The following is a 15,539-nucleotide window of genomic DNA, read 5'->3' as shown; positions in this document are numbered from 1 at the left end:
ATTGTGGCGTGAGTTCTGAATATGTTTATTCAGGTCATCAGGACTTGTAGCGCCAAAGACAGTAGCAAATAAGTGTTACTTCAACAACATCTTTTCTGTCTTCTCAGTGAAATGGGCTTTTAAGAATACCATCGGGTTCATAATCCATATTTTATTATTATTCTTATAAAAAATACATTATTATTCTCGTCTGGATGGGCCCATTACCGGCCCAATTGATGTGAGTGGGCTGGAAATTTGAAGGTATGATTGGGCCAGGAATCATATAAGAATTTCAGTTGAAATTTGGATAAAATTCAAAAGATTCCTTATAGCAAACCCCCTTGTAGAGAGCACTCCGCTAGGTGCTTCAGAAACCTACAGTCAGAGCTTGAAATTAAAACCTTAGTTAGGTTATATTCTTGCATATGCCTTGGCATTTTTCCTTTGGCCAGTACTACTTGGTAAGGATTATAACTGGGCAATCGATCCGCCGAACTGAGCTGTGAATTTTGTAAATAGACCATGTAATTTCATCCACTCCTGTTTTTTCTCACACAGCGTTGGTTGTCTTAGTAAACTGCGCCGCGTTGCACTAATTGGGATTTTGTGCTTCCGGCCATCTGCAATGGGCCAATGGCAGTCTCACAATTTGTACAGAAAGAAACTACTGTAAACGGTTACACTCGCCCACGGCCCACAAGAAGTTGCTTATCCACTCAAAACGAAGAGAAGTATGAGGAAGAGAATGATCAGCTACCCACAAATGATATTTTCCTCTTCTGCCCACGAAATTTACCATGGTAACTGACTAACTGTGAGTAGCTGGTTGCTGCTTTATATAAGAGGAGAGCCGCCGTGTTAGTATTACGTACACTCTGCTGGGTCAGCTGCAAACAGCCTGGCCTGCTCATTTAACCAGCCTCCCCCGTTCAGTTCCGCTCGCCCGGCAATGCCCAGCCGCAAGCCAGCGCCGGAGTGTGCCTCCGGGAACTGGAGCGACGGCGAGACGTCCACCCTCATCGACGCGTGGGGGGGCGCCCACCAGCGCCGCCGCCCGCGCGGCCTCCGCCTGAAGGACTGGCGCGCCGCGGCCAGCGCCGTGAACGCCCACCGCGCCGCCGCGGGGCACCGCTTCAACCGCACCCGCGTCCAGTGCCAGACGCGCATCCGCACCCTCAAGAAGCGGTACAAGGAGGAGCTCGCGAGGCAGCCGCCGTCGGGCTGGCCCCACCTCCCCCGGCTCCGCGCGTTCCTGGCCGGCCCCGACGGCCCGCCCCCGGGCTTCCCGGCAAGGGCGCCGGCGCCCGTCAAGCTGGAGGTGAAGGAGGAGGAGGAGGAGGAAGGCGGAGGCAGCGGGCTGGCGGCGAGCTGGACGGTCCCGAGGAGGCCGAGGGATGCAGCCGCGCGGAGTACGGGGTTCTGCACGGCGGCGGTGGTGACGAAGCTGGCGGAGGTGTACGAGCGCGTGGAGCTGGCGAGGATCGGCGCCGAGGAGGAGAAGATGGAGATGGAGGTGCAGCAGGCCATGCTGGACGTCGTGAAGGTGGAGCAGTAGGAGCTGGGAAACGTGCAGCGCAACCCATGTGGTACTGAAATTTCAGTAGCACTGCCACCTGCTGCCGCTGAAGATGAACATGACAGATGATGCGTACGGAGAGTAGTTTAGGTTCTGATTAGTGTTGCGTAGTTTAGTGTGGTGAAGTCGGGCGGCAGCATTGTAATATATCGTTTCCAGTTAACTTAGCGCTGCCGTGGAGCGCCCTCAGCCGAAGCCCTGCGCAATCCCCTTCAACCCGCGCGCGGTGCACCGTGGCCGAACCAAACTTCCAAATCCGGCTGGACGCAGCCAACAATGGCACCCGCAGACGCGCACACAACCTTGCCTCCCGCTCGTCGCGGCGGAACGAGACCGCGCGACGGTGACGGCTGGCTTCCCACGGGCCAAGGTGACGACTGACGAGCGTCTGGGCCGCGCGCGCGCACAGGCACGGCGAGCCAACCAGGCACGGCAGCCGGGCAGCGGAGAGCGGACAGCACAGCACCAGACCAAGCCGACGGGAGCCGAAGCCGACCCACCCGGCCAGCCCGATCGTTCGTTCGAGCGAGCAAAACCTCGTGCGTGACCGCACCCGAACCCTCTCACCCTGCGTCGCACCGTGCCGCGCCGCGGATGCACGCATCATCCGCGCACCCACCTATATATACACGCGTCCGACGTAACCACACGAGTCAGGTGGGGGCGCAGCGCCACCGACCAACCGATCGGTCCATCAAACGGGCAGCACAAGCATCACACGCCCCTCACGGCCGCACCCACACCTCTGGAGCCAGCCAGCCACAGCCTCCCTCTCCTCCCTCCGCCGGCCCGCCCGCCCGCCCCGCCGCGGGGATGCCGACGACCCGCCGCCGCCCGCCGCCGCCTCCGCCGGCGTGGACACCCGAGCCGTGGAGCGACGGGGAGACGTCCGCGCTGCTCGACGCCTGGGGCCCGCGCCACCTCCGCGCCCGCGGCGGCGCGCTCCGCCCCGCCGACTGGCGCGCCTGCGCCGCCGCCGTCACCTCCCGCCGCGCCGCGGACGGGCGCGCGCCGCGCACCGTCGACCAGTGCAAGAACCGCGTCGATTACCTCAAGAAGCGTCTCAGGGCCGAGCGCGCCAGGCCCAAGGGGGCCCCGCCGCCGCCGCCGCCGGTCGCGGGGTGGCTCGGCCGCCTCCGCGCGCTGCTGCAACTCGCCCCCTCCGCTCCTCCCGGGTTCGCGCACCGCCTCAGCGCCACGATGGGGAAGGTGAAGGAGGAGGAGGACGACGACGACGAGAAGGCGAGCGGCGGGGCTCCTCTGCCCCGCGACTGGCCGCCGGTGCCGAAGCGGCCGAGGACGGCGGTGTCGCTGTCGCCGTTGAGCGCCGCCTCTGGGGAACACCCCGAAGGCGGCGGGAGGAGCTGCACTGAAGTGGCGGCGGCTCTGGATAGGCTTGCCGGGACTTACGAGCGGGTGGAGGCGGCGAAGCAGAGGGAGGCGACGCGGCTGGAGGAGCGGCGCCTGGAGGCGATGCGCGATCTCGAGATCGAGCGTATGCGCCTACTCGTCGACGTCGCCGTCACCTCCTCCGTCGGTCTCGACGGCCCCGCCGCCGCCGCAACCGCCGGCGGGGACTTCTAGTTGGTGAGTTCTGGTCCTTGTTTTGGTTTAGCGCGTGCTTGCATTAGCAGAGCAGGTCACGAGGTGTTGATCGCAGAATTCATGTTTGATAATTGGTGACTAATGTTGGGATTGGGTGGCGCATGGCTAGAAATTTCCATTTCATTAAGCGAACACCAACTAACGCATGATCATGAGATGATTCAATTTGGCTAGGAATGCTTCGAATCGGTTTTGGGATCGCTTGGTATGTAGGATATCAAACTGGCAATGCTGGTACTTTTTATGAAACTAATCACTGTGCAAGTTTGGCCTCACTGAAATGTGCTGCTGCACCTCTTGACAGCAGATTTCATACTTCCATGAGCGGTTGTTGTTCAGAAGTAATAGTGTGTTTACTGTTCAGAAGAATTAATAGCGTGTTTTGTGTTCATATTTCATTTCTGACTGTTCAATCTTTCAGAAGATACAGTTCCCTGATACAGTTCTGTTTATGTTTTCTTTTGCAGAGAAGCTAGGATGATAATAGGCTGGCCAAGGTAGCCAAAATCCATATTCCAGCCTATTTTGTTTCTCTCAAAGAGATGATCGCATCATGGAGATAGAAGGCACTTGATGTGATGCCCTTATGGAAAGTTAAATCGGTTTAGGTTACAGGAAAAGCTTAGCCAGATATAGGATAGCACATGGTGAGATTTTTAAGTTCACTGATTGCAGGTTTGCAGCAACTGAAGGAGAAAGAGGCTTAATAGCCTGAAAGTATCTGTGTTAATGTTAGCGGTTCAGGCTTCACTTTGGTAACAAGTGCTGTAATCCCTCCTGGTTTACAGCTGTCCGGCTGCTCAGTTGCGAAATCATCCAGTACATATGATATCTTGATACTTCGTCTGATGCTACTGCTCTTGTTTATGGTCCTCGGTCCTAATTCATCACTCTGCTAATGATTGGCAAACGTGCTTTTCTGGGCGCAGTGGTACATGTCACTATGTCAGCATGTGTACTTCCCCTGCCATTATATTCACTCATCACTCTAATGATTAGCAGAAGCTGACAGGCGATAAAGGCTTCCCAGCATTTCCTTTTTTTCTTGAAGCAACTTCCCAGCATTTCTTGGCCAGGTAATTAAAAAAAGAAGGCATCTGATGATCTGAACTGCGCTGCGAGATCGATCATAAACAGATGCAACAGTTGATGCAGTCTTTCATGTAACTTTGAGCCAATCCAGATCGTATAAATTCCGTATATTCTTTGTTCATTTCATTTCAGTTTCGTTTATTAAAAAGCCACAACCGATCATTGGTTTAGTACTGGTTTCACTAGTCACACCGTCGAAACATCGAGGCTTCGTAGTTTGAACTGTGCCACCACAAGCCTACAAGACGCGACGCACGTGGTCAAACGAACGAGAACCCCTCGCCGCCGCCAACCACCATTTCCGGTTTCCGCCATGCCTGCCGAGTGCCGACGCTGCCGTGGCGCGGGCCAAACAAAGCCCAGGCTCCGCCGGGCTAACCCCAGCGCTGCCGCTCGCGCCTCGCGCGCCCGACGTCTTGTTGCCCCGAGCAGCTTGGCAGGCGGCCAGGCGTCAACCATCCAGAGCCAGAGCACGCCTCGCCTGACATGGTCGCGCGTACTTCCGTCGCTCAGTAGTCAGTTCCCAGCAGGAGTGAAGGACCCATCGGCACGCTCGCCGCTGGCCGTAGCGTGACGTTGGCCGTACGCGCAGGTGGTTTTGTGTGCGCGGGCCGCAGGCTCGATGGGCTGGCCTTGTTACTAACTGGGCTCCGGAAACGGCGCGATCGAACGCAGGCCATTTTTAAACTGGTCCGTTGTTATTTATACATGGGCCGAGCGACGTGAGCATATGTAACACGCGTCATTTCCGCAAGAAACTTAGGAAGAGGAGTACGATGTTTGGCCCACGCCCTGAAATGAGGGTCCATGCAGCATTTCTTTTAACGTTTGTAGCTTTTGTGCCTTTTTCTTCTTCTTTTTTTATGGCACCCGTATGGCGCCCATGACTCGTGATCCTGCTCTCACACATGGTACAGTGCACTTGAACATTCGAAGTCCGGCTGCCCTTTTTTTCTCTGTCCGGGCTGCGTGGCCGCACAGCAGGTCGACACCGCACCACGCCCCCCGTCCACTTGGTTGATGAGACACCGCACCTAAGCTCCTGTCCTGGCATCATACATCGGCGATCCCAATGATCAAGCGGCGCCACGAGCCCACAACACAAGGGTCCAACCAGCTCCAAATTGCAAGGAGCGTCCTCTTTCCTATCCTTTTTTTTCCTACATAAAAAGGGAAAAAAACGCACGACGTGAACCTATCTCTAGCGTCAGATAAGCAAGGGCTCTTCTGAAAAGTCCGAGGTCGACTTGGACTCGAGCTCTCTGCTCGCGTCGCCCTCGCACGAGATTTGTCGCGACGCGCCGGTAGCAAGCGGATGATCGCTGCCGCGATCGATCGCAGCGGGGGAGACCCGGATTAGCACATGGGGGCCCGTCACCCCCGCCGCGCACAGCCCATCATGGGTGGCGGGATTAAGATTAAACAGTATCTAATGACCCCACCAGGTGACTCGCCCCACACGCTAATCCCCCCCGACCCCCAGCTGCCTGCTGTCTCCGTCGCTGGTACCTGCGGATCTGCCTCCTTCCTCGCCTGTCATCTCATCTCATCTCATCGGGCTATTGCTTCACCAGCAGTCCCCCCATGATTGCTCCACACGTACGTCCAACCTTCGCCCGGCACCGGTGGGGCCCGCGCGCCCCGTTCCATATCGTGGCCCCGTTATCTTAACCGAGCCAAAACAGTGCCACGCCCAACTTACAACAACATTCCCTCTAGTATTAACTCCCTCCCTATCCATGCTTTTTTTTCCTCAAAAAAAAACTCCCTATACATTACTTTTCACATTTTATTGAAACGGTACGGTGGAGATTTTTTAAAAGAAACATCTTCAAGAAATACGAACGGACAATGTAGAACCTTGCGGAGATGAGGGATACCACCACCGCCCAACAAAAAAGAGGGGGAGAGAGAGAAAGGAAAAGAGGACTAAAAAATCTTCCTTCGATAAAGCTTTCACGAATAATTCTTTCTGGTATACTCAGAACATATGGATGGTTGGAATGATAGGAAACGCATGAATGTTATTTGGCTTGTTTGACTATGTGCTTTTAGAATGAATGTATCAATAGAGAGCCGGAGTGAAATAGGGAGAGAAACTAGCCGACATTTATAATTTAGTTATGAGTCTAATGTTGAAGATAAAATGAATATAGTTACAGTCAATACAAGGGATAAGCAATGTGAACGATGTAATTTTGCGGCTCTGCACCATCATGAACTAAAAGTTGAGCTCCTGCACCTCCTACAGGCTTGAAAAATGCAAAGCAGAACCACCTCGTTTCCTGCTGTTCCTCCCCAGGGAAGGAGTCCGTTTCAAGCGAAAACCCACGATTACAGCACGGAAGGAAAATTTCCTGCAGAAGAGGGTCCTGGTGGCAGCTACGGACCTCCGCCTTCCTCGGTGTCCTTCCCCTCCGTCCCCAAGGAAGCGCCTCGTCTCCCCGCGTGCCCGGCCCTCTCCCGCCGCCCCTCCGCAACCAGCGGCATTAACAGGTCACGCCCGGGCGCACGGCCGGGACGCGCGGCCGCGCGGGAGGGCGGAGGCGACGCGCGCGCGCACCAGCCGTTCCGCCGGGAACTCCCGCTCCGGCACGATCGTCGCCGTGCGGTAGGCTGCCGGCCAGAGGCACGCGCGAGACCCGAGGGGAGGAGGAGGAGGAGGGGTCAAGCCGGCAGCGGAATCCACCATGACCAATAACTTCCTCACGACGATAAAGAGCCTCAAGCTGATCGAGGGGTGCAAGGCCGCGCAACTATACGCTTTAAGCTCCCTCGGGCCGGTCTCCACCTCCGGCTCAGGGGATGCGGGCGGGAGCGGCAGGCCCCAGCCCCCGCCCCCGCCCAAGACCATCTCGCTGCGGTCGGGTTCGCTGTACTACCCGCACGCGGCGCCGTCCACGTCGGGGGCCTTCACGCCCGAGCACCACCTGCCTTGCGGCCTCCCGGTGGCCGACGCGCTCGAGCCGACCCTGGACGCGTGCCTGCGCCCCGTCGACCACGTCGGCGCGCTCGCCGCGTCGTTCCGGCGGGTTTCGGCCGCCACGGCGGGGGGCGACGACGACCTCTGCGACGCGTACCTGGAGCAGCACGCGCTGTTCCAGTCGATCGGCGACGCACGGCTGCTCCGGCGGTCGCTGCGGGCCGCACGCGTCCACGCGGACGACCCGCACCGGCGCGTCGTGCTCGCCGCGTGGCTCCGGTACGAGCGCCGCGAGGACGAGCTCGACCCGGCGCCGCCGCCGCTCGCGCCCTGCACCGCGACGACACCGCTGCTCGAGTGCCCCCGCGCCGCGGTCTTCGCCAGCGTGTCCTCTGGCGTGGAACCGGTCTGCCCGTGCCGCCGCCCACCGCCTACTCCCGCCACCCCTCCACCCCAACGCCTGAGGCGCAACACGTCGGGCGCCGTCTCCGAGATGAGCGAGGAGGAGGAGCCGGAGACCAATGACCTATGGTTCATCATCGGCGAGGAGGAGGTGGCGTGCGAGCGCTCGTGTATCGCCGCGCTCTCCAAGCCGCTCAACACGCTCCTCTACGGCGGGTTCGCCGAGGCGCAGCGCGACCGGATCGATTTCTCCCGCGACGGCATCACGGCGCGCGGCATGCGCGCCGTCGCCGCCTACAGCCGCCACGGCCAAGTCGACGACTTCCCGCCCGACATCATCTCCCAGCTCCTCGCCTTCGCCAACAAGTTCTGCTGCGACGGTCTGAAGGCAGCCTGCGACAACAAGCTCGCATCCATGGTTCGCGGCGTCGACGACGCCCACTCCCTCATCGAGGTCGGCCTCGAGGAGGCCTCCCACCTCCTCGTCGCCTCCTGCCTTCAGGCCTTCCTGCGGGAGCTCCCCAAGTCGCTCACCAACCCGGACATCGCGCGCCTGCTCTGCACCCCGGAGGGCCGGGAGTGCCTTGACATTGCCGGTAACGCGTCCTTCGCGCTGTACTACTTCCTCTCGTACGTCGCCATGGAGCAGAACCTGAAGTCGAACACCACGGTGATGTTGTTGGAGAGGCTGAATGAGTGCGCGGAGCTTCCATGGCAGAAGCAGCTGGCACTGCACCAGCTGGGGTGCGTGATGCTGGCGCGCGGCGAGTTCGAGGACGCGCAGGAGTGGTTTGAGGCCGCCGTCGCCGAGGGCCATGTCTACTCGCTCGCCGGGGAGGCGCGCGCCAAGTACAAGCGCGGGCACAAGTACGCCGCGTACAAGCTGATGAACAGCGTCGTCGGCGACTACGAGGAGCCCGCCGGATGGATGTACCAGGAGCGGTCGCTGTACTGCGTCGGCAAGGAGAAGCAGTCCGATCTCCAGTCGGCGACGGAGCTTGACCCGACGATGACGTTTCCATACAAGTACCGTGCCTGCGCATTGCTGGAGGAGGACAACGCGGCGTCGGCGATCGCGGAGATCAGCAAGGTGATCGGTTTCAAGATGGCCACCGATTGCCTTGAGCTCCGGGCGTGGTTCTACCTTGCTCTTGAGGAGTACGAGCTGGCCGTGCAGGATGTCCGGGCGATACTGACGTTGGATCCGGGCTACATGATGTTCCATGGGAGGATGCACGGGGAACAGCTGATTGAGCTCCTCCGGGGGCAGGTGCAGCTGTGGGATATGGCGGATTGCTGGATGCAGCTGTACGATCGGTGGTCGGCGGTGGATGACATCGGCTCTCTAGCAGTTGTGCAGCAGATGCTCAGCAGGGAACCCGGAAACAGCAGCTTGCGGTTTCGACAGTCACTTCTCCTGTTAAGGTACATCTGCATCTAGTACTAGTACTCTCCGTTTTCATATGCTGAGACCACATCCTTTTTCAAGTTTCTGGTTCATGTGAAATGTTTAGAAAAAACAAAAATTGATGGAGGGCCAATACTTAGAATTCTGAAAGAACGTAGTATTTGGGGAACTGCAACCTGCACATTTATATTGGTCTATTACATTGTTCATCAGCTTGCTTTATAGAAACATGATCTGGATGGACATTTGGACAGCTCTGCCTTCACAGTTTCACTACTTTCGTCCCATAATTTTAGCTTGTGTAGGGGATAATTTCATACATGGGATAAAACACAGTATTGAGTTCAGAAATTAATTCAAAAAATCAGGTTACTTTCCAATACTGTCAGGTAGAGGGGCAGCGAACCTATCAATACTGCTGTGATTACGAATTCCATGTGAAGTGGGGAGAAGAGAGCAAGATTTATTTGTTATCTTTTTTGGATTCAGAGGCTTAACATTTTCGTTGTGTTCTCGTACACTTTAGGCTAAATTGTCAGAAGGCGGCCATGCGTAGTCTGAGATATGCACGGAACAGTTCAGTCCACGAGCACGAGAGGCTTGTATATGAAGGATGGATCTTATACGACAGTGGACATCGGGATGAAGCACTAGCCAAGGCTGAGCAGTCGATTAGCCTTCAGAGATCATTCGAAGCCTTCTTCCTGAAGGCGTATGCTTTGGGAGATTCTAGCCTGGACACGGAATCTTCGCTCTCCGTCGTGCAGCTTCTGGAGCACGCGAACAGCTGCGCTTCCGACAACCTCCGGAAGGGGCAAGTAAGGATCGTCCATGACCGTCGCCATGGCTCTTCTCCTTGCTAACTGTCTGTGCTCACAGCTGACGTTCTTCAGGCATACAACAACATGGGGAGCATCTTCGTGGACTGCGACATGCTCGACGAGGCTGCCGAGTGCTACGGCATAGCTCTGAACATAAAGCACACGCGGGCGCATCAGGGCCTGGCGCGCGTCCATTACCTGAAGAACAGGAAGCAGGCCGCGTTCGACGAGATGACCAAGCTCGTGCAGATAGCTACCAACAGCGCGTCGGCGTATGAAAAACGGTCAGAGTACGGCGAGCGCGACGCCGCCAAGAACGACCTGAACACAGCGACGCTTCTGGACCCTACAAGGACTTATCCTTACAGATACAGAGCAGCCGGTGAGTTTAAATCAACATGGGGTGGGATTTCTATGAACATGCCTGAAGTGATGCAAGCCACACTTTCTCCAGCTTATGATTTCTTTTTGTGGTTGTGTTTCCTTAAATCATGTGGATTGAGATTTTTTTAATTTGACAAGGATAGTTTGACGAGCACAGTAATGTTGCCTTCCCTTTTCGTTCTCCCAGTTCTGATGGACGAGAACAAGGAAGAGGAGGCGATCGCGGAGCTGTCAGGAGCCATAGCCTTCAAGCCGGACCTCCAGCTGCTCCACCTCCGCGCGGCGTTCTTCGACTCCATGGGCGACACGGCGAGCACCATGCGGGACTGCGAGGCGGCGCTCTGCCTGGACCCGACCAACGGCGACACCCTGGAGCTGTACAGCAAAGCCTCCGCCAGGGCCGAGCCGGAGAGCTAGCCGGCCGCCGCCCTCCTCGTCGTCGACTCAGCTGCGATTTTTGCGAGGCAGAATGATGAGACGATCCCTTCTCTACTCTCCCGGGGTGGAAGCAGACGACGCGCCGCAGATCAGCGAGGCATGAGCACCAGAACGTGCACACCACATGTGTAAGGTTATATACGAGGCTTAGTCCTGTTAGTCAGGGGGCACCGCCGAGATCGAGCACCGCAGGAGATCGGGTACGTGTTGCTTTGAGGTAGATTGTGCAGGTGGGGGCAAGAGCACGCGTCTCATGTGTGCATCAGAGGTTGAAGACGACCGGCAGCTCCAGAAGGGAGGAAGAAAAAGCTGATGACAGGCCAGCGAGCCCAAGCTGTCCTTCAGAGTTCAGACCGGCTGCATGATCGTTCTCTTTTTCTTCCCCCTTTTTTTATGCCTTGTGATGTGCATTTGGAGGCACGACTCATCACAAGAAGAATTCGAGTTTTAAAGTAATGCAGCGAAGGCGAAGATTCTCTCTACTTTTATTTCTGCAGTGGGTGTTTTCTGAGCTGTGGTTCCGTCTCCGTCGTGCCACCAGCTATGGAGCCCATGAAATCTGCTGCAGCTGCATAGCCTGCATGGTCGTGTTCACGACTATACAGTTCGTTTTTAGTCAGACTTGACATGGTCGTATTACAACTATACAATTTGTTCTTCAGTTTCCCATAAAAAAAAGTTTGTTCTTCAGTTAGAAATGTGCGCGTATGCCTTCGCTGCGATCGGGCTGATTTGTTGCGTAAATGCTGGGTAGTTGTTTATAGCTAGGCCCACGATACCAGCGGTTAATTAGGCCCACATGTGAGAGACGAGACCACCTGTTAATTAATAATCCGGCCCACTAACCCAAAGGTTAGTTTATAATCCCGGCCAACGAGATGTGATGCCGTCCGTTTAGTCCCATACCGCTGAGCTCTGTTAGCCATCTCCGCCGGATGCTCTTGAAATTGCGCCCGAGCCAACCATTCCAAGGCATGGAGCTGCGTGGTGAGCACAAAGCGAACTATTCTTTCGCCTTTTACTAAAGAATACCGTGTGCTCGCCACAACAAGCAGCATACACCAATTTTTGGAGGGATCCCTTCTCTTTGTGAGAGGGTCCCACAATGCCAAAGCCAAAAAATTGATGTTTGTTTCAATTTGGTCATTCATTCAATTTAGCACTTGCAGTCATGAATGTTGGAATCACAAGGACTTTGCATTTTCAGTCTCAGTAAAACAGGGCAAACCCTGGTAGGAATTGCCAAAAAAAAGTCACACACCCCTTTCTATTGCTCACATTGGCTGTAATGCCTCTGCATATCAGTCTGTTACGCTGTTAACCTTCTTTACATGTACAATACCACTTCCTAAATGCAATTTTGCACACAGAACAAACTCTCAACCGCCTTTCTACCTAATCACCAAGTCCACAAACAGGATTAGCAGCAAACGGCAGATAAAATGAATATCATCTGGCATGCAGGCAACTTCAGCTCTCAGAAGACATGATCTCAAGCTCAGCCCACCACAGCGGAGACACCTTCGGAGTTGCTCCGTCAGGCCCCAATGCAGTGATCCCTCTCATCCGAGCTGCAACCTCTGCCATCTGCGGTCTCTTCTTTGGATCCGGATCGATGCAGGACCTTGCAACCTCGCAGAGCGCACGCGCAGCGTCTTCGGGGAAGGAACCGATGCCAGGGTCAATCAGCTCCTCAAGACGCACCTCACCATTGAAGTAGCGTGAAGCCCAGTGCTCCAGTAGCCCATCCTCCTCAGAATGGGGGACTCGTCCGGTCAATATTTCCAGCAGCACTATGCCGTACTTGCGCACAACGTTCTCCAGGTCCAATGATGCTGTGACGTCGCCGTTGGTTGAACTATGTCCCTTTGCATCATTCCAAAATTCGAGATCTGAGACTTTTGCAGCGAAGTCATCGGTTAGGTGTATCATAGTTGAGTCGAAATTCCTAGGCGCAACTGGTGTTTTCAGCTGATGCATGTGCTCAAGACAGTAAGCAATGCCCATGGATATCCTCAGCCGCGTGTTCCAGTCAAGCTTCTCTGCTTCCCTGACTGCAATGCAATCACGATGACAATGTCAAACGCTGACACATTATAATTTTATTCTCCATCATACATATTGAAGAGAGCATATTTGTGATTGAAGAAATTGATAGATTCATGACAACAGATTAACAGTGCACTTACTGTGGAGATGCTCAAAAAGTGTCCCATTTGGAGCATATTCAAATACCATCGCTCTAGTAAATGGATGCTCTTCCTCGCAGTAGCCAAGCAAGTTCATAAAATTCTTGTGGCTTACTTTGGACAAACTTGTGATCTGAAACAGTTACCATTTGAATTACATAAACAGTGATGCCTATACAGGCTCAATTAACTGTAAAATGCTACCTTCTTCCTGTACTGTGATTCATTTTCTTTTGACCAATCCTTAGCAGATGTTACCAAGCTTGAGGCCACTGCAATTTCAACTCCACTTGACAAGGTCCCCTTGTACAGCATGCAGCTAGAGGTAGAACCAATTATATTGCTGAAATCCTCGCATGCTGTTTCCAGCTCTGATCGTTTCAATGAAGGTACACCTGGAAGTATGATTATATTATGATGTAAAGTTAGAATAGTCTCCCAGATATGGTATATACATAGGTAGGGAAAACCCGAAAAAGCATACCAGTTACAAATGCTTTTTGCAATTGACCACTGAGACCTGTTGCCCATGGCTTCACAGTTCCCATTTTCTTAGCTCGGAAGCAGAGCACACTAGCTGCTGATACCAAAATGAAAACAGCAATCCCTGCTGCGACCACACCGTAGGTTGTCCAGGAATGTTTATGCGAGGAATGAACTGGAGTTTCAACTGAACGATCATGTTCATCTTGCTTAGTTGTAGGCCTAGGCCTGTCCAAACGTGGAGGGGCTGCAGTTGGACGATGTTGTGAAGGAGACTGGCGTGGCATGGATCTTGTAGCATGTGGTGATGGAGAAGGTGAGCCTTCTGGAGGGGACATGAATGGTGAGGGTGATGGAGCAGACACTGGTGCTGCCACTGGCATTGGAGCTCTTCTACGTGATCTGCTCCTGTGCGAGAAAGTCCTTGTGCGCGGGAGATGAAATAAGCCATCTTCATTCCTGTCTCCATTTTGCAAGAGTCTTCTGGAATTCCTAGATAAGGAATAGGCATATTTACCTTGATTAAATGTTTGTTCATATTCTAAATTATCTTAGATTACTGATTCTGTTTTAAATTGAGGTTTAAAAATAATAGACTCAATTTGTATTTTTTGACCCAGCTATCCATCACTCTGTGACTTCAACTACAAAGTTTTCTAAATTGAAGAAATGCGCTACAAATAATGCTACCTTGTTCATGCATTCTAGAAAATTTGCCACTACTTCAGTACACAGAGAACCACGAGGAATCTTCTTTTGTCAAAAAAAAAATGCAACAACTCCAATTACTACAAGAAAGAAAATAATCGCCACTGCTCGGATACATACTACAATGCATGATTAACGCCAATTTAGTTCAGTGCCCTGTAAAAGGGTTAGAAACCAAATTAGAAAGTAATGACTTTTTTCCATTTACCATCCATGTATGAAAACAGACCAACGCTAAAAGCATCCATGCATATAATCTTCAAGTCCAATCCCCCAAATGTTACATATTCTGGACAACAAAAGTAACGACCCATTTCTAGCAAGTCATAAGGTGAAATCTAATAATCTGAGCACACTCACCTAGAACTAACGGAAGCTCCATTGTTCTCCGGACTAGCTCCGAGGCCTCCAATCCCTGCAGCAAACCAAGATGGCGAACACCATAAACCCCAATGCACACCCAGCTACTCTGACGAATCCAAAATCCACTAAGGAAAGTACAAACCTGCGCTCCCGAGCGGCCAAGAAGCGGCGACCAAGAATAGCACCTGGAGCAGCAGCCTTGGCGACCGCCGCCGCTCCATTACCTGCTCGCTCAATCGCAGCACGAGCCGGGACGAGAAACCCAGTGGCACGGATTGGATGGAGGGAAACCCGAGGATGCGGAGGCTGAGGCGGTGGTCACGGGAGGAGAGGGAAGGAGTGGGGGGGGGGGGGGGGTGCGTTTGGGAGGGAACGCGCAGTCGGTTGGGAGAAGGGCGGTGGAGGCGGCAAAAGTAGCAGCCGGAGGTGGTGGAGACGAGAGGGAAAGGAGGCAGCACGAAGGCGACCACACAACTAAGGGGGCTTTCGGAATTCTTTTTATTTTTTCAAAAAGAAGAAATGTTTTTTTAGGGCAAAAAGAAGAAATGTTTTTGGTTGTTGGAGTAATCATTTCGCACTTATGAAATCCAAGCTTAATTTAGTTAGCTAATCATTTCATAACGACATGCCTCCGCACTAGGTCTTGAAATTTTGGCACCGGTGGATTATTGGAACGGTTGCTCTATCTTTGGCACATATATTAATACCTAATACCCCATTGCAGATTCTTTTTTCAGATTCAGTAGGGTAGCGGGATCATAGTGTCATGGGTACTATGTTTACTGATCACACACTAAGCAAGCATCTTCCACGCGTCTGTGTTTGTTATTGGTTAGTGATCGACTTTATTACAACTAAAGTTAGCCGATCTGCATTGAAGAGAATGGTCGCCACACTTAGGCAGAAAAAAATAATTCTATGATAAATAGGATATGTAAGATTAAATAATATAATTAGCAAGTAACACACACCTAATGGACTGTGTGCGTGGCAATGGCTTGATTTAGCGAGCATCACCCTATGTCCTGGTAGTCTATCTGCGATGCACCCTTCCGAGGCCTACAGCAAGTAGCTGCGTCCCTGTCCAGAATTAGAGGCGTCACGTGAAGGGGGGCACGGGACGCCGCTGTCGCCATAAAACCCCCTGATATCGCAGACGAGGCCG

The 15,539-nt window shown here is 53.9% G+C and overlaps 3 protein-coding genes and 1 non-coding gene across 4 annotated transcripts; 3 read left to right on the top strand and 1 right to left on the bottom strand.

The window, feature by feature from the left end:
* Positions 1 to 677: 677 nt before the first annotated feature.
* On the top strand, positions 678 to 3,827 carry LOC112873338 (translation initiation factor IF-2-like). The gene is made up of 4 exons (XM_025936317.1): positions 678 to 1,533; positions 1,749 to 1,837; positions 1,944 to 3,145; positions 3,631 to 3,827. The coding sequence occupies exons 1-3, from the start codon at positions 932 to 934 to the stop codon at positions 3,140 to 3,142; spliced, it is 1,890 nt and encodes a 629-aa protein (XP_025792102.1). The 5' UTR covers positions 678 to 931; the 3' UTR covers positions 3,143 to 3,145; positions 3,631 to 3,827.
* A 2,588-nt stretch (positions 3,828 to 6,415) lies between these two features.
* LOC112875539 (ethylene-overproduction protein 1-like) lies at positions 6,416 to 11,309 on the top strand. The gene is made up of 4 exons (XM_025939420.1): positions 6,416 to 9,005; positions 9,515 to 9,806; positions 9,882 to 10,191; positions 10,381 to 11,309. The coding sequence occupies exons 1-4, from the start codon at positions 6,946 to 6,948 to the stop codon at positions 10,608 to 10,610; spliced, it is 2,892 nt and encodes a 963-aa protein (XP_025795205.1). The 5' UTR covers positions 6,416 to 6,945; the 3' UTR covers positions 10,611 to 11,309.
* Positions 11,310 to 11,609: 300 nt separating this feature from the next.
* Positions 11,610 to 11,730, top strand: LOC112878399. The gene has a single exon (XR_003225725.1). It is a non-coding gene; the product is annotated as a U5 spliceosomal RNA (small nuclear RNA).
* Positions 11,731 to 12,101: 371 nt separating this feature from the next.
* On the bottom strand, positions 12,102 to 14,715 carry LOC112872916 (probable inactive receptor-like protein kinase At3g56050). The gene is made up of 6 exons (XM_025935943.1): positions 14,517 to 14,715; positions 14,372 to 14,426; positions 13,305 to 13,795; positions 13,025 to 13,215; positions 12,821 to 12,953; positions 12,102 to 12,685 (listed from the first exon to the last, which is right to left on the bottom strand). The coding sequence occupies exons 1-6, from the start codon at positions 14,593 to 14,595 to the stop codon at positions 12,102 to 12,104; spliced, it is 1,533 nt and encodes a 510-aa protein (XP_025791728.1). The 5' UTR covers positions 14,596 to 14,715.
* Positions 14,716 to 15,539: the final 824 nt, after the last annotated feature.

The sequence above is a fragment of the Panicum hallii genome, chromosome 9 (assembly GCF_002211085.1).
Source record: "Panicum hallii strain FIL2 chromosome 9, PHallii_v3.1, whole genome shotgun sequence".
NCBI lineage: Eukaryota > Viridiplantae > Streptophyta > Magnoliopsida > Poales > Poaceae > Panicum > Panicum hallii.
This window is presented reverse-complemented; position numbering and strand designations above follow the sequence as displayed.

Coding starts and splice junctions, on each gene's coding strand:
- LOC112873338 (XM_025936317.1), top strand. CDS start 932: ATGCCCAGCCGCAAGCCAGCGCCGGAGTGTGCCTCCGGGAACTGGAGC. Junction 1,534..1,748: donor GACGTCGTGAAGGTGGAGCA/GTAGGAGCTGGG, acceptor GAGCGCCCTCAG/CCGAAGCCCTGCGCAATCCC. Junction 1,838..1,943: donor GCTGGACGCAGCCAACAATG/GCACCCGCAGAC, acceptor ACGACTGACGAG/CGTCTGGGCCGCGCGCGCGC.
- LOC112875539 (XM_025939420.1), top strand. CDS start 6,946: ATGACCAATAACTTCCTCACGACGATAAAGAGCCTCAAGCTGATCGAG. Junction 9,807..9,881: donor ACAACCTCCGGAAGGGGCAA/GTAAGGATCGTC, acceptor GACGTTCTTCAG/GCATACAACAACATGGGGAG. Junction 10,192..10,380: donor TTACAGATACAGAGCAGCCG/GTGAGTTTAAAT, acceptor TCGTTCTCCCAG/TTCTGATGGACGAGAACAAG.
- LOC112872916 (XM_025935943.1), bottom strand. CDS start 14,595: ATGGAGCGGCGGCGGTCGCCAAGGCTGCTGCTCCAGGTGCTATTCTTG. Junction 12,954..13,024: donor AATCACAGTACAGGAAGAAG/GTAGCATTTTAC, acceptor TAACTGTTTCAG/ATCACAAGTTTGTCCAAAGT. Junction 12,686..12,820: donor ACTTTTTGAGCATCTCCACA/GTAAGTGCACTG, acceptor ATTGCATTGCAG/TCAGGGAAGCAGAGAAGCTT.